This window comes from Chinchilla lanigera, unplaced genomic scaffold (assembly GCF_000276665.1).
Source record: "Chinchilla lanigera isolate Chin_1 unplaced genomic scaffold, ChiLan1.0 scaffold00141, whole genome shotgun sequence".
Taxonomy (NCBI): Eukaryota; Metazoa; Chordata; class Mammalia; order Rodentia; family Chinchillidae; genus Chinchilla; species Chinchilla lanigera.
The window spans coordinates 108,969-131,339 of record NW_004955542.1 but is presented as its reverse complement, the minus strand read 5'-3'; the positions used below and the strand labels follow the sequence as shown (position 1 = coordinate 131,339).

At 50.4% G+C, this 22,371-nt stretch overlaps 1 protein-coding gene across 6 annotated transcripts in view; it reads left to right on the top strand.

The window, feature by feature from the left end:
* The first annotated feature begins 892 nt into the window (after positions 1-892).
* Positions 893-22,371, top strand: part of D2hgdh (D-2-hydroxyglutarate dehydrogenase) — a 31,069-nt gene continuing 9,590 nt past the window's right edge. The window contains exons 1-11 of one of the 6 annotated variants that reach the window (XR_001232164.1): positions 893-1,076; positions 1,858-2,210; positions 9,456-9,513; positions 10,062-10,201; positions 10,880-11,136; positions 11,969-12,016; positions 12,243-12,411; positions 18,243-18,386; positions 18,629-18,771; positions 18,951-19,478; positions 21,209-21,298. Coding sequence is in view for 5 of the 6 variants with exons in the window: in XM_013508084.1 (XP_013363538.1) it covers positions 1,868-2,210; positions 9,456-9,513; positions 10,062-10,201; positions 10,880-11,136; positions 11,969-12,016; positions 12,243-12,411; positions 18,243-18,386; positions 18,629-18,771; positions 21,209-21,374 (1,468 nt within the window). In the remaining variant the exon portion in view is untranslated. Of the gene's footprint in view, positions 1,077-1,212; positions 1,537-1,857; positions 2,211-9,455; positions 9,514-10,061; positions 10,202-10,879; positions 11,137-11,968; positions 12,017-12,242; positions 12,412-18,242; positions 18,387-18,628; positions 18,772-18,950; positions 19,479-21,208; positions 21,375-22,371 lie in introns of those variants that run through there. The other 5 variants (XM_013508086.1, XM_013508084.1, XM_013508085.1 and 2 more) reach the window with 5 other exon arrangements.

Below are 22,371 nucleotides of genomic sequence, written 5' to 3'. Positions count from 1 at the left end.
GGTTCAGAGATCCAAAATTTGTGTTTGTGTGGTGCTGGGGATCAAACCAGGACTTCTTCCATGCTAAGCAAGTGCTCCCCTTAAACCATCTGCTAGCCACAGAATGCCCTCATCTTTTTTCCCTGAGACAACAGAATAGGGTGAGCCAGGAAGAATAGGGACTGGTGATGGGAGTCTGCACAAAGATATGCCCTACTCTGGACACCAGGTACTGTCACCCAGGATGGTAGGAGCCGTTGTACTCTAAGGATTAAGTTGTGGAGGCTGAAAGCCAAAGGGAGAGCAGAGGCCTCTGAATAACTGGACAGGCCTGGGAGGGGCAGAACCTCCCAGGGGAGTCTCAGCCAGCCTAGTATCTTGGAGTAGCCACAGCGGGGTGGCGCCCTGTGGAGCTGGGGTGCAGCTGCTGAGGAGTGGCTGTGTGGATGGCTTCAGGGGTTTGGGAGGGGCACTCCGTGGAACTGGCCTGGCCTCTAAGGACAGTGCTATCCCCTAGTCCCTTGAGGTTCCACGTGAGCCCCAGCTCCTGGGCCTTTGCCCGGAGACGATCTTGTCACTTTGGCTCCCCAAGGGACATCAGCATAATGGACAGAACCTGAGGGAGCCAAGAATCCTAGAGCAGATGGAGACCCTTGGGGAGAGACCCAGGGGAGATAGAGACCCAGGGGAGACAGAGGGTCCTAGGAGAAGGGGTCCACAGTAGGGTGCGGGAGTGGGCTTTACCAGCTTGGCCCTGGCTGGTGGACATGTGGGGCCGGGTAGGGACAGGTTGTAGACAGGCGGCGGTGGGAAGCCTGTTGGGTGGAGTTGAACCTCTGATCCAGGTGCTTCGGTACTCCGGGCACTCATGGTGGGCGGGGCCCGGGCGCGCTCTGCCCGGGCGGGAAGGAGTCAGTGCGCAGGCGCCGCTCCGCCCTGTCCCTCCCGTCTCTGTGCGTCTTGGATGGTGCGTCACGCTGACTGGGCCCGGAAAGTAGCCAGAGGTGCGGCCGGGTGCGTTTGCACGCCCGGGTGACTGTGGTTCCTGACTGCCGGGTCCGTCAGTTTCTGACCTTGTGCGCTGATCGCACGCGCAGGTTCGTGGCCGGGTCACCCGGAGGCGCAGGGTGCTGCTCATGCACCGCCAGCGAGACACGCGCGGCGGGATGAGGCGCAGGCGCGGGCGCTCGCGCAGGCGCCCTGAGCGCAGGGAGGGCCGTGCCTGCGTTGGGAGGAGCTGCGCCTCGCGGTTGTTGCCCTGAGGGTGGCCTGACCTCGCTGGTGCGAGTCGCTCCCTCCTGCGCTCACCTGTGAGACAGGGTCTTGCTAGGTCGCTCGCTCACATTAGCGAAGAACGTGTTGTCCTCCTGTGCCGGCCTCCCAAAGTGCTGGGATTACAGGCGTGCGCCATCTCGCCTGGCTAGGAAAAGATTTTGACTATGCAGACATTCTTTAAACTTGTGACATAATATACGCAGAACATGAAACTCGCCCTTTCGGCCCTCTTTTAGTGTGTAATTCGGTGGTACCTTCGTTTTCCTTTTAGCGTCTTAAAAGGTTATTATTATTATTATTATTATTATTATTATTATTATTATTATTTTGTTTGTTTTGTTTTCTCCGGTACTGGGAACCAAACTCAGGACCTTCTGCATGCCAGGCAGGCGCTTTTGCCGCTGAGCTAAATCCCCAGCCCCGAAAGGTTATTTTTAAAAGCTGTGAAGAGCGCGCCCCGGGGCCCCTGCGTGCATCGGCAGTGAGCGCCGCCCCTCAGGCCGTCCTGCCCGACCCTCCCGGCGGCGAAGCTGTGTGCTGGGGCTGGGAGGGGCTTGCGGGGCTCCACCGTGCTGCTGAATCGCAGGTCCAATCCCTTCGCAGGGCAGAGGCAATGGTGCCCCGTCAGGTGCCCAGATGGTCCGCATGGATCTTCCAGGCCACTCCAGCGTGGCGGAGGACAACCTGCGCTCTTGGGGCCTCGGTGGGACAGCAGAGGTGGCCGAGGTTCCCCTGGAGAATGTGCCGCCCTCTGGCCTTCAGAGGCTGCTGCTCCACGGTCCCCCGTGTCCCCGGAGTGATGCTTACCTCCGAGCGCTACCCTGTGCAGCGGCTGCCCTTCTCTGTGGTGTCTGAGGAGGACCTGGCCGCCTTCGAACGCATCATCCCGGGCAGGGTCATCACAGACCCGGAGGAGCTGGAGGTGGCCAACGTGGACTGGCTGAAGAGTGTCCGGGGTGAGTCAGGGCTCTGGGGAGTGGACGGGTGGAGTGAGGAGCGTGGGGCCAGGAAATGGCTTCACTGTCCCTGTGCCCTCTCATGCGTTTGGGGACAAGCCTTGTGGGGAGAGACCTGAAGTTTGAGAATAAAATGTGGCCAAGTTTACAGGTCGTGTGTGACATCTGCAAATGAAGACGTGACATGGTTCCCTAGCTGCCTGCAGGGTTGTGAACCGCTCTGTGCTTTTCCCAGCTCCTGTCCTAGTGTCCGGGATTGCTGTAACCAAAGAACTGATGAAGCTCCCGCTCTGAATTCTGGAGGCAGGTGTCTGCATGGCTGTGCCCTCCAGGCCACTGGCGAGGAGCCTTTCTGCCTGTCCAGCTCCTGGGGCCCAAGATATCCCAGACTCCTGGTGGCACCACACCAGCCGCTGCCTGCTCCATCCACCTTTCCTCTTCTGTGTCTTATAGAGACCTTGTCATTGGGCTTAGGGTCCACCTAGGATGAGCATCTCAAGATTTTTCCCCCGTAAGGATTGAACTTAGGGGCTTTACACTGAGCTGTACACATCCCCATCCCTTTTATTTTTTATTGTGAGACAGTGCCACTGGACAGGGTCTGGAGGGGGTTGGGAAAGCAGAGATAAGAAAGGTAGACCTGCCCTACCTGCAGAATAAGTGTGCAGGTTCACTGACTGTCATTGTGGAGAAAGAATTTTCAGGTCTGGTTAGTAAGAGACACAAAGGATTTATTAGGCAAAAGTTTAAAATACACAGTAGAGTAGGGTGTGGGCATTCAGAGAAATGAGAAGCTTTGGAACTGGAGACACGCTTCTCTTGGGAGGCGGGTAGAAACCTGTGAAAATGTGGCCCACCTTGCAGAAGGGTAATGGCCTGTTGGACAGGTGAAAGTATGACCTCAGGTTTTTTTTTAAGAATATAGGATGGATAATTTAAGTATTCTTTAAATTATCTCAACCTGTTCCTTTATGTTAAGGTTAGGTTTCTACTCTTCATTTTTTAAATTAAGCCAATTATGGACTTTTGAATTTGGCATGTGATAGGTCTGGAAGGAAAAAAGCTGAATTAACCTGTGAAATGCTGATACGGATAAGCTTGCATAACTTTGTGTTCTGGAAGTTGCAGTCTTCTTAAAAGTACAATTTTGGGGGGAGTATTGCCGGGAATAGAACTGAGGACCTCAAGCTTGTCAGGCAGGCACTGCACTGCTGAGGTATATCTCTGGCCCCAAAAGTACAGTTTTTAAAAATATGGTTTGCCTTGTCTCCTTTTTACTTACCTTTACTTTTTTTTTTTTTTTTTTTAATCCTACTTCAATAGGGTCTCACTAAGTTGCTAAATTGCCCAAGCTGGGTTCAAATTTGGGATCCTTCTACCTCAGCCTTTCAGAGTCCTGGGGTTACAGGCATGCACCATCATGCCTGGCTTCAAGATCTTAATTATTTCCACCAGAATAATTCTCTCCAAGGTAGTCCCTCCCCAAAGAGGAGGTAGGGACCTCAGCCACCCCCACCCACAGAATAGATTGTTGATTTCTCATGGAAAAGAATTGGCAGACTTGGGAAACAGCTGCCAGACTTGTCATGAGAGGTGTAGATAGATTTAGTAGGCAGAAAGAAGTACACAGAAATATTACCAGGAAACTGGGTCCTAATACCACAAGGGATTGGTGATGCTGCTCTTGGGCTTTTGGTGTCTTTGACAAAATATTTCAGCAATACACACAGGCAGCTGCATAGAGTATAGGTAAAGTTTACTGCAAAGTGATGGATTTTCAGAGTGATTCAGAGAGCTCATACACTTTCAAGCAGGAAGACGGGCAAGCGCCAAGATGGCATTTACATTGAAATAGGGCTCAGGTTACATTTATAGGACTAAATGGGGCTTCAGGGGATATCCTAATGTAAATTTCTCATGGAAATTGTGGAGAAAGAATTTTCAGGTCTGGTTAGTAAGAGACACAAAGGATTTATTAGGCAAAAGTTTAAAATACACAGTAGAGTAGGGTGTGGGCATTCAGAGAAATGAGAAGCTTTGGAACTGGAGACACCCTTCTCTTGGGAGGCGGGTAGAAACCTGTGAAAATGTGGCCTTAATGTGCTGTTAGAGCACTTTCAGAGAGGAAGCGTATCCTGTCCATTCCTTAGGTGGAAAGTTTCACTGAGTTTGTTTGAGGCCTTGAGGTTTTTCTAACCCTTCACCCTTGTTGGACTTTGTATGGACGCTGGACCTTATTAACATGTTCAAAGGAGCTGACATTCTCTTGGGCCAAAGTTTTAAACCATAAACTTACTTGGATTCTATCTATGCTAAGAGGAAAAAGAAAACATCAGTTTTTTGCTTTTCATGTAATGTCCAGCCAGCTGCCTCCTAACTTTCTGTCCAACAGAAGAGAGTGTAGGCATTCTAGGGTAAGAAGCATTATGGTCTGTAGAATGGCAGAGATTATGTATTTGTTGGGGCGGAAATCTGTGGAATTTATTAATCTATCGAAAGGTGGGCTTAATTTGTTAGTGAAAGGTAATAGCCGTATTTATAGTTAGAAAACTAGGAAAGGGCCCATTTATATCTGTATTACGCCTTTAAGACACTTAGATTTTTTTTTAAGGAGTTTTCTAGAAGGATAAAAAGTACATTATAACTTTGAATTACTTTGACTGTGTCCTGAAGCTGCACTGTTGGTCACGTTCCTGGTCATTGAAAAGTAGTGCCTGACGCCTGCTACTTAAAGGAAGAGGTTTATTTCGGCTTCCAGTGTGTAGAGGTCTCAGTCCACACAGTTAACTGGCCCCAAGGCAGGGCGGCCTGGTGGAGGGGAGCTGCTCATATCATGATGCCCAGGAAACAGAGTAAGAAGGGAAGGGCTGCGGAGGGAAATAAACCCTTCCAGGGCCACACCCCTCTTCCAGTCAGGCCTCACCTCCTAACAGCAAGTTAGCGATAACCACGCATAACCCATTCACCTTCCAAAAGCCCTACCTATGAGCACATGAGGCTCTTGGGGGACATCTAGATAAATAAACCATAACATTCCACCCTTTGCCTCTAAAAGCGTCCCACACATCTCTTTATGCAAAGTGCATTTTGTCCATCTCAGAGCTGCCAGAGTCCTAACAGTTCTGGCATTGCTGAGAAGTCCAAGTCCAAAGTCTTCTCTGCTGCTCAAGGCAAGCTGTTAGCTGTGAACCCCTGTAAAAATAAAAAAGAAAGATGAATACTGCTGACATACAGCGGCACAGGATAAACATTTCCATCCCAAAAGGGAGGAATGGGAGATAGAAAGGAATGGGACCAAAGTGAGACTGAAACCCAGCAGGGCAAACATTAAATCCCATAGTTCTGTGTCTAGTATCTGGAGAAAGCTATGGTGAGATGTGAACTCTAAATGGTTTGGGTCTCTGCCCCTATGGCATTGCTGGTTCTTGTAGAACTCAGTGACTTTTCTTGGAGTGGCTTTGGTCACTCTTCGCAGTTTTCCTCAGACATTTGAGCTTTCTGGGGTCTGTATTGCATTTTCAGCTTCACACAGCTTTATGAATGGTCTCTGAGAGGCACACTGCCTGGCCTCCCAGGCTTTCCTCTGAAATCTGGGTGGAAGCCTCACTGAGTCTACAACTCTTGCAGTATCATGTGAATAATGCGAAGATCTGCTGCCAGTTGGAACAATAACTGGTTTTCCTTGTATCATGGCTGGAGGGGTCTCTGAGTGCCTGGATGGTCAAGTATTATGAACCAAATCGTAGAGAGTAAATTCTCTACGTGGCCTTTCTCAAGCATGATGCCCTGGGACCCTCTTCTCAAAGCAAAATCTTTCATTTCACCTTCGCAGTTTGGAGCTGCAAAGGGTGGAGTCCTGCTGGCTCTTGCAATCCTTCAGGCCATCTTTTCTATTGTCCTGTTCCAAAGTACTTGTTTTATTTTATTTTATTTTATTTTATTTTTTTGTTTTAAAGTAGAACCATCTTAAGGGTATTTATTTCCCATTCTGCTATTTGTAATTAAGACCTGTGCACCCTTCTGATTTTCTTATTTCCCTTCATGGGGGCTCACAGGTTGAAGCTGCCCAAGTGTTCAGGGTGCCCAGGCAAGCTGGTCTCTGTCCCCATGGGTGCTGCTACGGGCAGGTCTCTGGGCTTCCTGGGGCTTCCTTTTTTTTTTTTTTTTTTTTTGTCTTTTTTTTGAGACAGGGTCTCCCTATGCAGTTCAGGCTGGCCTTGAGCTCACTTTGTAGTACTGGCTGGTCTCAAACTTACAACGATCCTCCTGCCTCAGCCTCCCTAGTGCTGGGATTATAGGCGTGTGCCACCACGCCTGGCTCCTGCGGCTTCCTTAATCCTCTTGAATTTTGATTTTTGTGAAAGTTTCCTTAAAGAACCTTTCCCTTCCCCATCAGTTATCGAGGATCGCTAGCTGCACCCAGAAGCCAGCCTGGGAGTGAGCGGACAAGTGTGAAGTCTCTTTGCCCCCCAGTGCGCAGAGGGGTCCCTGTGGGCCCTCACCCCACAGCCTCTGTGTGGGCCAGGGAAAGGGGCAACTGGATCCTTCCCTTCCTGCTCCCCACCCCCAGGACTTGGTTTTTTTTAATAGTAAGTAATCTTTTCAGCAGCCAAGTTCCGTACTTCTTTGTAGGCCATAATGGTGCTTCCTTCCTGAGAAAATTCAAAACTTTTACAGTTGTTTTAGTGAGCTGTTTGCTTTTGATTCTCAAGGTGCTGGTGACTAAAAGCCCCCAACAGTAGCCATGCCACCACTTCAATATTAGACTGCCTTGAAATTTCTTCTGCCAGATTAATCAGTCCACTGCCCTTAGGCTCATTCTTCTACAATGTCTCTGGACATGGGCAAGAAGACAAATTTTCTTCCAGAGCATAACACACATGGCCTGGAGTCCAACTTCCAATGGTGTCCTTGTCCCCAACTAAAAGCTCCTGAGCCTGGTCTTTACCTGCTGTATTTCTGTCAGCATTCTTGTCTTATGAGCTTGGACCAGAATCTCCCATCGGTCTGGCCTCACAGTATTCCAGGTTTTAGTAGCCTACATCAAACCTTTTCATGCTTTTTCCCAAGCAAGTTCCAAAGGCTTCTAAACCATATGGTCAGGTACTCTTGTCCTGGAAATAACCTCACTCTTGGTACCAAAATCTCTCCTAGTCACTTTCCTTGTTGCTGAGACACAATATCCGATACCCAGAATTTAAAGGAGTAGAGGTTTGTTTTGGTTTATGATGTCCAGGAAGCAGAGGGGGTGAGAAGGGAGGAGCTGGGGAGAGAGAGAAGCTCTCCTAGGCCACGCCCTCAGTGACTTGCCTCTTCCAACCAGGCCCCACCACCTAACAGGTAGTCAGCTGTGAGTCCTCATAATCCAGTCACCTTCAAAGTCCCCACCTGTGAGGGTGTGAGGCTGTTTTGGGACACTAAGGTACAGATCATTACATACAACCTTTTCTTTTCTCCTTTTATGGTACTTGGAATTGAACCATTGCATTGAATGATATCCTTGCCTTAGTTACTTTTCTTGTTGCTGAGACAAAGTACCTGACACCTGCAAGTTTGAAGAGGAAAGGTTTATTTTAGCTCACCCTTTGTAGAGGTTTAAGCCCATAGTCAACTGGCTCCAAGGCAGGGAAGCATGAGAGGGGTGCATGCTTCCTTTTTCCTGCCCCTTTATTGCATCCAGGCTATAAGCCTATTGCATAGTGCTACCCACACCCAGAATGGGTCTTCCCTCTTTAGTAAGTCCAGCATCTGTACTCCGAACTATATTAAACCAATCGGACTAACCCAGCACCACACTCCCATGATCCAGTATTACATACCCAGGAACCAGTTACCACCCTAAACCCCACCAGGGAGTGCAGGAGGATTTGGGAAACATTTTAGATATAAATCATAGTAATCTCCAACCATTTTTCTATTTTTTGTTTTGAGAGAGGGTCTCACTAAGTTACTAAGTTGTTCAGGCTAGGCTGGTTAGACTGGTGCTCCTGGGGGACAAGATCCTTTGAAATGTTGGGGAGGGGCACTTTTTGGTTGTCACCAATGCAGGTGACCTGGAAGATGAGGCAGCCTGTGGGTGGGGGTGGCATATGGCCATTTTATTCTGCCCTGGATGTTTGGGGCAGTCACTTCTGGCCTGGCTTTCGGTATTTTCCAGCATGTGTGCTCTTGACTTCCTCCCTCCTGCCCTGTGGTCTGTGGAGCTGGCACTGTCTGCATGCTGGGGCATCTGGAGGCTGTTGTTATTGTCTTCCCATTGGAGTTAGCTGAGGTCCTGAGAGTATGAATCCTGTCTGGTCTTCTCTGTCTATGATAGGAAGACTCAAGGGACCTGTAGGATGTTTCCTATGTGAGGGGCTTAGGGTTTGCCAGGAAGTTCCCATCTCTGAACATATGCAGGATGATAAAGCCACAGACATTTGTCTCAGGCTGATATCCCCAGTGCAGCACGGCCCACTCAGCAAAAGTCCTCACATAGGTGAAAAGAAAATTTGTGTCTTTCAGAGTCAGAAAGTAAGGTAGGAACTGTGTAGTGCTTGATTCTTAGGTTGCAGAAAGAGCGATGACAGCTTCTCCCAAGAGTTCCTGCTGCCACCTTGGGTCTTGAAGAAGCCAACACGACTGAGGGAAACCCGGCTATCTCAGGAGGCAGTGGTTAAGCACAAGCTTAGTGGGTCTGCCACCTACCATGTCTGGCATGAGGTGGAAAAGGCAGTGTGTGCAAGAGGACTCTGTGAGCCCCCCTCATGTGCATGGGTGGATGGCCAAGTGAATGCATCATGGTGGTGGATTGATTAGAAATCACTACCTGGCAGCTGTTGTAGTAGCTGATTTGTGAGGATGATCAACATGTCCTAAAGTCATCAAGTGGCAATTTGAGGAGCAGCAGGGTGTTCAGAGTCTCAGAGGGATACTCAGTGACTTTGTGGTAGAGAAGGCTGTTGGATATCCCTCAGCATGGCCCTGGCCATCTTCGCCCCAGTGGAAGTGGAGGATGGTAGGATCTCTGCAGTGATACTACATGCTGACCCCTGTGGCCAGAACAGTTTCCTGCCCAGCATATCACTGGGCCCCACCTTTCTCTTCCTGTCTTGTCTTTGAGCGTGTAGGGCCTGACAGATGTGATTTGGGGGTTACCCCCTTGGGAAGAGAAGGTGCTTGGAGAGATCATCTTTTTCCATGAGCGCAGACAGGCATATCCAGATCTCTTCCCTGTACCAGCTGATGTGCTGTTTTCTGTCCCAGGATGTAGCAAGGTGCTGCTGAGGCCCCGGACCACGGAGGAGGTGTCCTGCATCCTCAGGTAACACTGAGTGTGGCATCCCAGGTGGGGATACGTGGCGTGGTCACAGGGTCACACTTGCAGCATTATCCCTACAACATGCTGCCTTCTGGGGTCCACTTTGTGCACTCCCTTCCCCAAGCCCCTCCCTACTGGAATCCTCACTTTAGGTTTTTGCAGGGTGGGCCTAGGTGGAGAAGAGATGCCCTTGCTGACCACAAGGCATGGTCTGGGGCTGTGGGTCAGGGATGTGGGGACACAGTAGCAGAAGGACTAATAGGAGTGAAGGTGATGAGGTGTGGGCACTGTGGGAACTTGCTGGGTTCTTAGGAGTCCCTCTCACTCCTCACTGCCCCACTGTGGTTGGAGAAGGTGTCAGGCACAGGGCCTGTGCAATTTCATGGAAAATGTTGCCTTCCTTACTTTCCCATGACTGTGGTGGGAGGAGCTTTGGGGAGGCTGAGGACAGGGACCAGATTTGAGGGGGCAGGTGTTGGTCCCATGGTATGACCTTCAGGGACAGTGGCCTTGGAGTAGAGATGCTGGCCTGATGCCCCTCCTTATCTCAGGCACTGTCACCAGAGGAACCTGGCTGTGAACCCGCAGGGGGGGAACACAGGCCTGGTGGGGGGCAGTGTCCCCGTCTTTGATGAGATCATCCTATCCACTGCCCTCATGAACCAGGTCATCAGCTTCCATGACGTGTCTGGTAAGCCTGTGCTGCCCACTGGGCACCCCTGTCTAACCCTCTGCTGGTCAGGGTTGTCCTTCCTTGTCAGCCACCTGGACTGTGGTTAGGCAAGCGAGTGTGCACGTCCCAAGCTGGCAAGGAATGGCAGCTGGAGTTGACCGCTTGTCACTCTGGTCCCCTTAGACTCTGACACATTGTGGCCACAGCGACCTTTCCCATGGTGTGGTGACCCAGCAGCACCATCACTGCCCCTGGGGCACTTGGCCCAGGTCTGTCTTTGTGGCTGGGTGCTGTGACTGTTAGGGTGCTGAGCAGCAGCTCCAGAGTCCCTCCACTAGATGCCAGTAGTGCCCATACCAGTAAGTACCCAGACATCATCAGAGAGGTTGTAGAACGAGTCCCAGTGGAGGACACTGCTTTGTAGCGATCTTCTCACTCCATCAGTGTGAATGTGTGCATGTATGTGAGGGCATGTGTGGTTTTTCTCCACTTTTGCCTTCTTAGTTTTTCTTCTTCAGAGGTGACTTAGAGGCTGGGCAGGGTAGAAGGGGAGACCTCTTCCTCAGCTCTGCTCTACCCTGGGCACCCCTTCTGGATGGTTTGCATCTGCAGGGTGTTGGGGCTGGACTCCCAGCTGTGACTGTTCTTGTGTGCCCCAGGAGCCATGGGCTGTGGCAGCACTTTTGCTCTCCACAGGAATCCTAGTCTGCCAGGCGGGTTGTGTGCTGGAGCAGCTGAACCACTATGTGCAGGAGCGGGGCTTCATCATGCCACTGGACTTGGGAGCCAAGGGCAGCTGCCACATCGGGGGCAATGTGGCGACCAATGCGGGTGGTATGCGGTTCCTGCGCTATGGCTCGCTGCGTGGGACTGTCCTGGGCCTGGAAGTGGTGAGCTGGTACCAATTTGGGCCGAGCTGTGGAGGTCCTGCAGGCTGCTTTTTCAGGCCCCAGGTGATGGCATATATGGGGGAGGCCACCTTGGGATCTGGGCCATAACCCAGATCAGAGGTCCCATTGTGCCAGCCCCTGGGCTCCACACACCACTCAGGGAAGTCTGCTCTGCTTCTCATGCCACAGATGGCGCATCCACATGAGGAGCCACCAGGGGAAGCAGCACTGCAGTGTTCTTCCTGGGTTGGGCCTCTCAGTCATGGTCAGAGCTGGCTTAGCTAGGGCCACCAGCGCCAGCTTGTTCCCCAGAATCTACTCAGTCCTGAGTATCACACACTGCAGTTTCTGAAGGGCGGGGCTTTTGTCCTGTTTACTCAGGTGGAATATAAAGGCAAAACCATGTTTATCCTGGAAATTACGACATCCTAGTAGCTTTGTTTTCTGATGGCTGCTGTTTATTTTCATGGTACATTGCCTTCTCTTGTTGCCAAGCTGTCAGTGAGCCTCAGACTCAAAGAACCAGCCAGCAAACTTGAGGCTCAAAGTCCAAGGACCACAAGGCTTATAGGGAAAATGGGTCCCAGTGTAGGGGGAACCCCACTGCAGTACTACTTCAGGTGTGCTCCCAGGTGTGTTCCCCCAGATGTACTTCCCAGGTGTGCTCCCTAGGTGTGCTTCTCTAGGTATGTTCCCTAGGTGTGTTCCCCAAGTGTGCTCTCCCAGGTGTGTTTATCCCAGGTATGTTCCTCAGGTGTGCTCCCCCAGATATATGCCCCAGATGTGTTCCCCTAGCTGTGCTCATCCAGGAGTGTTCCCCAGGTGTGCTCCCCCTGCTTCCTCAGGTATGTTCATCCCAAGTGTGTTCCCCAAGTATTATCCCCTCTTCAGGCAGGCCTTCCTCCAGCAGCTGGACAATGAGCTTCTCGGATGTGTGGTGATGGTAAGGTTGGGGGAATCTTGCTCCAAACAGGAAGAAAAATCCTTCCTTTATCTAGCCAGCTGACTCTTGGGGTCACTTTGTTTCTGGAGCAGGTGGGGGCTCCTGCTGTGGGTGGCGTGGGAGGGTGCTGTGGGTTGAGGTGCTACCCTCAGTGTGGAGTCTGGAGAAGTGCAAAGGCGGACGTTGGAACTGGCAAGTGTGAAGGCCTGTGTCTTCTCCCTGCCAGGTCCTGGCTGATGGCACTGTCTTGGACTGCCTGACCTCCCTGAGAAAGGACAACACCGGCTATGACCTGAAGCAGCTGTTCATCGGGTCAGAGGGCACCCTGGGGGTCATCACAGCTGTGTCCATCTTGTGCCCTCCCAGGCCTAATGCTGTGAATGTGGCCTTCCTTGGTAGGTGTCCTTGCCCTGGCTGGGCTGGGTGGTGGGAAGCAGCCCTGGGCTGAGGGTGAGGGTGGGAGGGGCCTGTTTTTCCTGGCTGCTCTGTTTCCTGAGGGGTTGGAGTCCAGGACCTAGCATCCGTGGTGCTTATAGAGCGTAGCCTCCAATCAGAAACCTTTTCCTGTCCTGGGTCGATCACACTTTGTCTGTAGCCACACTGAGGTTCTCTTGTGCTCCTTTGCCCCATTGTGCTTGAGTTTAAGTAGTGTGCAGTGAGGTACAAGGGAAATAATGTCATCTGTTGTAGGTTTCAGGACCTTTTTATTTTTTAGTACTAGGGATTGAACATAGGACCTTCACACTAAGCTATATCCCTACTTTTTTAAAAACAAATTATAAATTCTGAAACAGGGTCTTTCTAAGTCACTAAGTTGTCCAGGTTCAAAATTGTAGTCCTGCTGCTTCAGTCTTCTAGAATGCTCGATGATAGGTGTGCCTCCCCCACATCTGGCTAGGATGTAGTCTTTTTTTTTTTTCTTTTATGACAAGGCTTTTTACTTTTGCAAAAGGGCACAAGCACACCCCAGCAGAGGAGTAACAAATACACAGGACAAAGTGCAGGTGAAGCTGGAGAAGCAGCTGACCTTTTTCCCCATTGGTTGGGTTGAAGGTTTACAGTCTATCCCGACTGGCTAGTTTAAGCAGTGTGAGGGATTGCTGAGCAGGATTGTTAAGGGAGGGGAGGGCGGGGGTAGGGGGCATTGAAAGTCCTTGGGTATTCCTTATTTATTTTTTTATTTTTTTGGTACCAGGAATCAAACTGAACTTTGTGCTTGCCAGGCAAGCGCTTAAGCCACTGAGCTATATCCCTGGCAGTCCTTGGGTATTGATAAGTTATCTTTAGCTGTTAGCTGTGTTTCTGGAGTCTAAACTGAGCAGGCAGTTCTAGTAATTTGGTGTGTTTGGAAGGGCTGCCTAGGGTAGACTAGAGTCCAATATGAAGGCACTCTTGTTTGACAGAAAAGACAGAGCTATTGTTTCTCACAATTCCCTCCCCTTTAATTATGCTCACTCTTTTCTTCAAACTCCATGAGCAGTTCACTCTTTCTGATATGCTCTTTATCAGGACTATATTAGCTGGATAAGGTGGGTTCATCTTTACTGGTGTGGATGAACTAGAAAGTCAAGTGGTGGGGTTTGACCTAGAAATCCCTTTTGCCTGAGGGAATGAAGGGTATAAGATACGTTAAGCACATCATGTCTTCACTAGGCAAGAATAAATAAACTTTAAAGCATGAGGACTAGAATGGAAAGCAGATTGGGGAAGAAGTCATATCTTGATACTGTTTTTAAGAGATTGGAATAGCAGTTGTAGTCAGGTAATTGTAACCAGTTGGCACTTAGACCTGTTTACAGGTGTAGTCAGAAACTGTCATTAGCAGTCAGTGGTTGGAGCCCCTTTTGATGTTTTGTCTATATTATTATTACTTTAATATGTCTTTGATAACTTTTTTTTTTTTTCTGGATGTCCAAGACCAAGTTAAAGTAAGACCAGTATTAATCAAAATTACCCCCTCCCTTTTTTTCCCAAATAGCAAGGTCTGTTAAAGCTCTTTAGACATTATTTTTGGAACCATTTGTAGAGCCTCTTAGCTCCATTGTCACTGTCAGCCACCAGGATGGGTCATGGTCTTGCTTGACCGTGTAGCTTCCTACAGAAGCACAGAAGACAGTTTTTCCTTTGGTGACCGTCCTTTTTAGCAAACTGTTTGATGGTTGATTTTGTCCTCTGGGGGCCAACAGTCTCCTTACTCAGGAGGTTGGGTGGATCTTGTAGAATAGAGCCGCTCATATAGGACGCAGTCTTAATCACCATAGGCAGTGAGTGCTGTCCCTGAGGAAAGGCCCCCAGCCCAGAACATGTCTGCTGCAACATTTCCACACTCAGGGCCCATGCTGTCAGACCCACTGCCCTTTGGGGCAGACTTGGGGCAAGCTTCTGTCCCCTTCCTACCTTCCCCCTGGTCCCTTGTCGCTTTTCCTGCCTTCATTTGCATTAGGTAGTTACCTGTCATTTCCTCTCCCATCTTCTAAGAGACAGAAGGTGTCTGGAACTTTCCAGTCCAGTTCAGTGCATGCCCTGCCCTGCTTGGAGGCTTAGGAGTGTGGATTCCCTGATTCTACCTCCCTCTGACAAGTTCCGATTGTCACAGAGCTTACGTCTGTCTTATCTTTTCAGTCCATGTCATCCTAATTATTGTGACTTCATGGGCTTCTTCCTTTGCTCTCCATTCCTCTTACATCCAGCATGCCATTAAGATCCATCCTTGTAACTCTGGACTTGGCCGTCTCCTGTGGTGGAATCTGTGTTACAAGTGCCCTCAAGGCTTACACTCTAGCAAGCCCATGTCACCTCCTCCCCAAGTGCTGCCTTGAGGCAGTCCCTGCTCTCCCCTGTCCATGCTGGTCACGTCAGAGGCGCTGGGTTCACTGTTGATGGGAAGTTGGTGGATCTTTTGCAACCCCCATTCTGGGCCATCTTAAAACTCTTTTTTTTTTTTTTTTTTTTGGTACTGGGAATTGAACTCAGGACCTTGCGTTTGCCAGGCAGGTACTTTTGCCACTGAGCTATATCCCCGGCCCCATCTTCTTTCTTTTAAGTATAAATACAGTTTCATTAAGGAGTATAGTTCTTATTTTGATCTTACATTATATCAGCCAATTGTTTAATTAAAAAAATAAAATGAGAGCTGAAGAAGAAGTGAGAATCTTACAGATTCAAAACAAGGCACAAACACCCTTAGAGGGTGTATAGGTTTGACACATCTGTCAGTAGTAAAAAGGCATACTTCAACTGACCTAGGAATTTCACTCAGGGAAATGATCTTATAGATACACTCTATCTGCAAGAAATATTCCATTGATACTACTTATACCACATTCCAAACTTAATCTGAATGCACCACTGGGACTATAGTCATGCAGTAGAAGCTTATGTAGCCATGAGAAAAGAATGAGCTAGCCTATAGTCCCAGCACTTGGGAGACTGAGGCAGAAGAATCACTGTGAGTTTGAGGCTAGCCTAGGTCACATAGATCTTTGTGTTTTTTTTTTTTTTTTTCTTGGTGCTGGGCATTGAACTTAGAACCTTGTACTTGCCAGGCTTGTGTTGCTGAGCTGTATCCTAAGCCCTGAGAGAGCCTTTCTTAAAAAAAAAAAAAAAAAAAAAAAAAAAGGTATTTTTCTTATGCTAACACGGAACTATTTCCAAGACTTACGTTATTAGCTTTTTATAAGTTCAAAACAGAATACGCAAGAAGCTGTTAAGAACTGTTCCTTTTAGCTAAGTTATTTCTTGAGGAAAAGTGGTTTTCATCATTCACTGTATATTGCACACCTTAAATGTCTCATTATGACCATGTGCTTTCTTTTTTTTTTTTTCTGTACCGGGAATTGAACTGACAACAGTGCACTTGCCAGGCAGGCACTGTGCTGCTGAGCTACATCCCCAGCCCCACATGTGCTTTCTTTGTAGAATAACCAGTCCTTCAAAGAGTGAGCTACTAGCAGCTGAGTTTCTAAATTCTAGTCATAGGAGGACATAAATGCAAATGCATTAGAATGTCTTTGTCTTTTAAGAACCTTTGCAGAACTAATTTCAAGCAGGTTTTTCACTCTAGATCTCATTTCTGGTACATAGAGCAGTTTTTCTTTGTGGAGCTGGCAGGGGGCTGCATTTCATCTTCCTTAGCAACTGGGATAGCTGCTGGTTTTTCAGTGCACATTTCCTCAAGGCACTGATTTTTCAAAAACTAAATAGATCCTATGATGATCAAAATAATCACAATAGGGAAAGTGATGTGTTGAATTACGATTTTTCTGATTCAGACCTGTGGATAGATGCCTGTTGCCAGTCAAATGAAGACCAAGCAGGTCACTTGGATACATTGCTGTCTGAATAGCTGTGTGTACTCCTGATGTCACTGTGTCATTGCTGTCTTCCCTCAGGGGCACTGTCCCCCTCTAAAGTCCAGGAGATCTAGGTAGTTGGCTTGCCTGCAACTGCCTTGCACACTACAGTTTTATTCTTGCTTAGGAAAATGGTTGCTTTCAAGGGCACTGACACTTGGTGTTGATGTTCAGGTTGGAAATTCCCATCAGATGTTGCTGTTTCACAGCTGTTACTTCCACCATGAGCGGCAGCACTGCATGAATCTGAAGGTGAGGGCTCAGGTCAGGTGTACAGCTGGTGTGGGTCTCTTCTTGTGTAGGAAGGCAGTCTTTGGGGGTTGTTTCCACATTGCTACACTGCTCTTGTCAGTGGGAGAGGAGGCAGCAGAGTGCAGCCAGCCTTTGTGTCTGTCTGTACACACAGCAAGGTGTTAACTTCTGCAAGAGGAGATAGGGCTGTACTTTGTCTTCTGCTTTCCATCCATCCATAAACTGCTTGAATCTCATCCTGGACACAAAGCCTGACCTGCACTTAAGGGTCCTCCACCCAAGCCTGGGAGACATCGTGAGGTCAGAGAGCTGCTCTGCTGCTACCACTGAGAATCCACCCATACCTCAGCCCTGCAGTCCATCCCCATTGCCATTGTGCCCAGGCCTCTCTCCATTCTTTCAGTCTTCTGAAGTTTTCCTTTTCATCTTTTTGGAATTGCTGAACTTCTTAAACTGTGCCTTAGTGGCTTTTAGTTTGGGGAGTCCTATGTTACTGCTTCAGGTCTTGCCTGTTTCTTCCTCTTTGGGGATAGTGGTTAGACATCAGGTGGATTTGCAGCTATCTGTGTGGCTTCTGCCCTTCCTGCCCTCCCTTGTGTGGCTGTGGTGTGGCCCTTGTGCTGCGTGCTCAGTTCTTCTGGCCACCTTCCCATCTGTGCTCACTGTCCTTTGCGGTGTTGCCTGTGTGGCTGAGCACATCCTAGAGGGCATCTCCCTGTCCACTGGATTTAGAATGTGATGGTTAAAGTTTTTGTTTCTGGAAGTTTCACTCATTCTTTTCAAATGTGCACTATCACTTTTTGTAGTTGTCTGTACCAGCCAGATGTTTTAGACTTCTGCCTGTCTTCACACACAACCAGTGTGATTTCCTGTGGTATTGTGTATGACCATATGGTAGGCAGCTCAGTGTTTGGGGTCTGTGGTCTATGGTGCCAGCTGTCCTCAGGCTCCACGTGAGCCACCTTGAGTCCTGTGTGTGAGGCTTCCTGGCAGTGCCAGCTCATTGGCATGAAGAGCTCTGTGGGGCTTGAGGAGGCCAAGGTGAAGGTGCCCTTGGGGGCTGCCTTGCTTTTGCTGGCTGGCACTGCTCACTCTAAAACCCAGGCATGTATAGCCCTCCCACTGCAGGGTCTCTGGGGCCACCCACCCTTGAGCACATCTGCTTTCTTACTTGGTCAGTCAGTTCCCTGGATGGGGTTGTGTGGGTGGCCCCTAGCCTGGAGCACTGCAGAGACCTTGGGGTGTCCAGAAACTTGTAAGAGCAGATGAAACTGGGTGTCGATTATACTAAGAGAAACCCAGGCAGCCACTTTCCAAAGGCTACCCTTTGCTGGCACACATGTGCAGACTCCAGGTGTATCCCCTCTGGATCTCCCTGCCAGGCAAGTGCTGTCTGACAGTTCTTAGGCACATTTTCTGTCCTGACCTGGACTCTGGAGGTGACCTCAAGACAAACTTGTTGGCCAACTTGTGGGTGTCCCCTGTAGCCTGAGCCTCCTCTCCTCATCTTGCAAGTTGCATGGGTATTGGTGCCCACAAGGGATACCTGGCATCTATAGATGCAGCTCTGAGTCCCACTGTTCTTGTGCTGCCTGACCATGATGACCTGTGACCTGTTGCAGGCTGCCCAGGCTTTGCTGAGGTCTTACAGGTCTTCAGCACCTGCAAGGGGATGCTGGGTGAGATCCTGTCTGCATTTGAGTTCATGGATGCTGAGTGCATGCAGCTGGTCATGCAGCACCTCCACCTGACCAGGCCAGTGCGAGGTACAGCCACTTCTCCTGTGGTCAGCACGGAGATCCCCAGGTGGGAGAAGGGGCCCCAGCACCAGCAGTGCCACTGAGACAACGGGGAGGGGCCTTCTCAGGGTCACCCTGGGGCTGAGCATTTCCAGGGATGCAGTGCCTCATCCAGGAAAACTCTGGCTTGGCAGAAGGCTCTGGTCTAGAGTTTGGTCTCCATGGGGACAGCCCAGGCCTGGCTCACTGTGCATCTTTGCTTCTTCCAGAGAGTCCCTTCTATATCCTGGTCGAGACTTCGGGCTCCAGTGCAGATCATGATGCGGAGAAACTGGATGGCTTCCTGGAACAGGCCCTGGGCTCTGGCCTGGTGACTGATGGCACTGTGGGCACTGACCAGAACAAAGTCCAGGTGCCCTTGTGTGGCTTGGGCCCTTCTTTTCTCCTCCATATAGCCATGGTGTCTGGACAGCATGGTTTGTTCTGCATGGTTGAGGCATGGCAGGAGTTATGTTGTGTGTGGGGTGGAAAGTGCCTAATTTTCCTCAGGAGCTGTTGTCTTCCTATTGTCCGCCTTGTCTTTGGCTACAGTGTGGCAAATGGCCAGCAGGGGGCAGGGCAGCTGTGCATGTGGTTTCTGTTTAGAGAAGTTCTGGATGTCCTGTGTGAAGCCACCTCAGCCTTGGACTTTTGACTTCTCAGGTACAGGACTCCCTGAACCCTCACCCTCTAGGGCATCTGATTCTGAGGGATGCATCATTGCCCTGCTGTGCAGTCCTGGGACTGGAGCTTGGTGACAGGATGTTGCTTTTGCTAGCCCCATGCCTTAATGTCCCCTCATCCTGATCTGTGTCTGCCAGTGAGGGCAGGAATGTGGGTTGCTCACGGCTGTGTGTTGGGCATCTCCTGCAGAGTCTGCAGGGGAAATGCCCCTGAGTGGCAGACATTGGTCAGCTGCCTGGTAGCCCAGTCCACACCCAGCTAGGGGCACAGAACAGTTGTGCTTCCTTCCAGGGGTCCCTGGTTTTCTGATCCCATTGTCCTCAGCCTGGCAGATCGTCTCTGGTAATAGACACTCCCTGGCCTGGTGGCACAGAGATGCCCTGGCAGCTGCCTCGTGTAAGTGCCTATGTTGCTTCACTGTGTGCCTTCTCCTTTGGGGACCGTGTGCAGTGGCTGCCTGAGTTGGAAAGGCATCTCCTTGGCCAGAGCCACCTGGGAGATGCTTGTGATCGTGCACGGCCCACTCTCTCTGGGTGCCTGTTCACAGCCCTTCCATGTCCTGCACTCAGGACTCCACAGTTGACGCAGGGCCAGCAGGTGTGGGCAGATGGCCACACGGCCTGCTTTGTTCCTGCCCACTGTTCCTGCAGGCTTCCCTCAGAGATCTTTGAGAAGTCCAGCCCCACCTGTGCCCCCTTCTGCTGGTGCTGGTGGTGGGTCTGCAGTACTGTGTGTTGGCCATGTGTGTGTAGTGCAGTCTATGGAGGCCTCTTGCAGACATTTCGGAGGCTTCTCTGCTGGCCTCACATGGGACAGGCTCTGGGGAAGTGCTGTTTGCATTTGGGTTCTCAAGTTTTTCCTCTGGAAGCTCTGGGTTTCTGATGTGTCTTGCAGATGGGCCCCTGCAGGTCTGCAGGAGCCAGTGTTGTATGATTAGGAACAGCCTCTGAGCATTCTACCTGGCTGCCTGTCCTTACCTGCCGGTAGGAGGTGTGTGCTGTGCCAGGGCTGTGGAGCGGTGGAGCCAATAGGTGTGGTCTGCACACCTGTACTTCCTCCACATATTCATTCATCAGCCAACACCGGCTGGATATGCCAGGTTCCCTCCTGGCTGGGCTGTCACAGTGACCTGGTACAGTCAGGACCTTGTCTTTTGCCAGCCTCAGGGCAGTGGAGCCTGGGGGGTTCTGAATGGCATTTGACCCAAGTCAGGTGGCCTTGGGGCAGAGCCTGAATGTTCTAGAGAGTTCTCAGGGTAGAGGGACTGGAACAGAGTCAGGTGGGCAGGGGGAGCTTAGGCAGCAGCATCTGTCAGGACCCCTAAGATCCTCAAGGCAGATGGGTGCCTGGGCATGGAGTGGCCAGGCCTCTGTGAATGGCAGTGAGAGAACTGGGGACTTGACATGGGTGAGAGGGTCGGTGATGAGGGGTCTTGTGTGCTCTTCTGGGTTAGTGTGGTGCTGTGCTTACTTTAAAGGAAACACAGTCCCCTTGGAGGTTTCACTTGTTGTGGCCCCTGGAATGACGGGGTCTCTACAGGGATGGTGCCAGGGTCCAGATCCAGGTGGGTCAGTGCCTGGTGGGGGAAGGGACCCCACATCTGGGAAACACAGCTCTGTCCTGTGGTTGCCCACAGCCAAATGAAAACTGGAGCCATTTACCTGGACGAGCTACCTCTCTCAACCCAGTCCTTGGCTAAAGAACCTCTCCCTGGGCCCCACTCGGCCTCAGTTTCCCTACTCCATTCAACCAATCTGTCCCTTCCTTGCTCACAGATCCCCTAGGACCCTGTGTGTCAGGCCCTTCTCCACTTGCGATTCCTGCCTCTGCTTAGCTATCTCAGGATCCCTTGCTTTACAGCAGACTGACTCTAGGCTGGCCCTGTGCTCTGTCCCTCCTCACTCAGCCCCCTGCTGGGAAGGATGTGCGGCTGCCTGGCTTCTCCCAGGAGGGCCCTGACATCTCAGTGCTGTTCTGGAGCAAGCCTGTGGGTGGCTTGGGTCATGGTCCAGGACCTACCTCCTGTGGACAAGGAATGTGCTATTACCCTGTGACCAGAGCCTGGCCACCTACTGGCAGTGGTGCAGGTGCAGTCACAGTGATGTGTGACATCTTTTCTGCCCTAGGCACTGTGGGCCCTGAGGGAGAGGATCACAGAGGCGCTAAGCCATGACGGCTATGTGTTCAAGTATGACATCTCCCTGCCTGTGGAGCGGTTCTACGACCTTGTGATTGAACTGCGTGCCCGCCTCGGCCCGTGCACCAAGCATGTGGTGGGCTATGGCCACCTGGGTGAGCTCTGTGGGCCTTCAGTGGTAGTTTTGGTGGTGCTGGGGACCTGGAGGCTGAGGAAGCGCTGCCTGCCTCCTTGCTCTTGGCTATTGTGGGAAAGACCATGCCATGCACTTTCAGTGGCTATACCCTGCCAGCTTGGGCCCCTGAGCACACTGGAATGTGGCAGAGGGTGTGGCCCTCACCTGAGAGCCTAGATTAGTGTTTGATTCACAGATACCACCCTGAAAGAAGGGTGTCAAAGCTGGTGTCAGGTGACAGTACTGTAGGTCACACACATAGTGGGGAGGAAGTGGCACTGGCCTCCCCAGTCCCACCAGTCTTTGCTGTAGGGCATTTCCAGCCCCTGTTTTCAGGGAGGTATGGTGGCAAATGTGGCTGAAGCTGTGAGGTGGTCTTGGGCTTACCTCTCTTTAGAGACGGGGTCAGCTTGGGTTGTTTCTCCCTTGAAGGGTGAGCAGAACTAGCCAGTGAGGATGTTTGGGCCTAATGTTTTTGTGTTTTGTTTTTCTTTGTTTCCCCGGTACCAGGAACCGAACTCATGACCTTTCGCTTGCCAGGCAGGCGCTGTGCCGATGAGCTAAATCCCCAGCCCCTGTTCTGTTTTTCTTTGATGGGGTATCATTTCTTCGATTGCATACCAATTTCTTTAATAGCTATAAGACTATTCAGGTTTTCATTTTCTTCTGAATAAGTTTTGGGAAATTTTTGTCTAGGAGTTTGTCTATTTCTTCTAAAATTGCAGATACACTAGCATAAAAATTCTGGGAACAGTGACACATCTATAGACCTACCACTCTGGGAGGCTGAGACAGGAGGGTCATAAGTTTGAGGACAGTCCAGGCTGTGTGGGGGCTGTGGGGCTTGCAACTTAGCAAAACTCATCTCAAAGAAAAAAAGAAAGAAAGAAAAAGAAAGAAAAGAGCTGGCTCATAGCTCAGAGGGAGGCCCTGGCTCAATCCCTGGTCCCTGCAGTTTCTGTGGGTTTTTTGTTTTT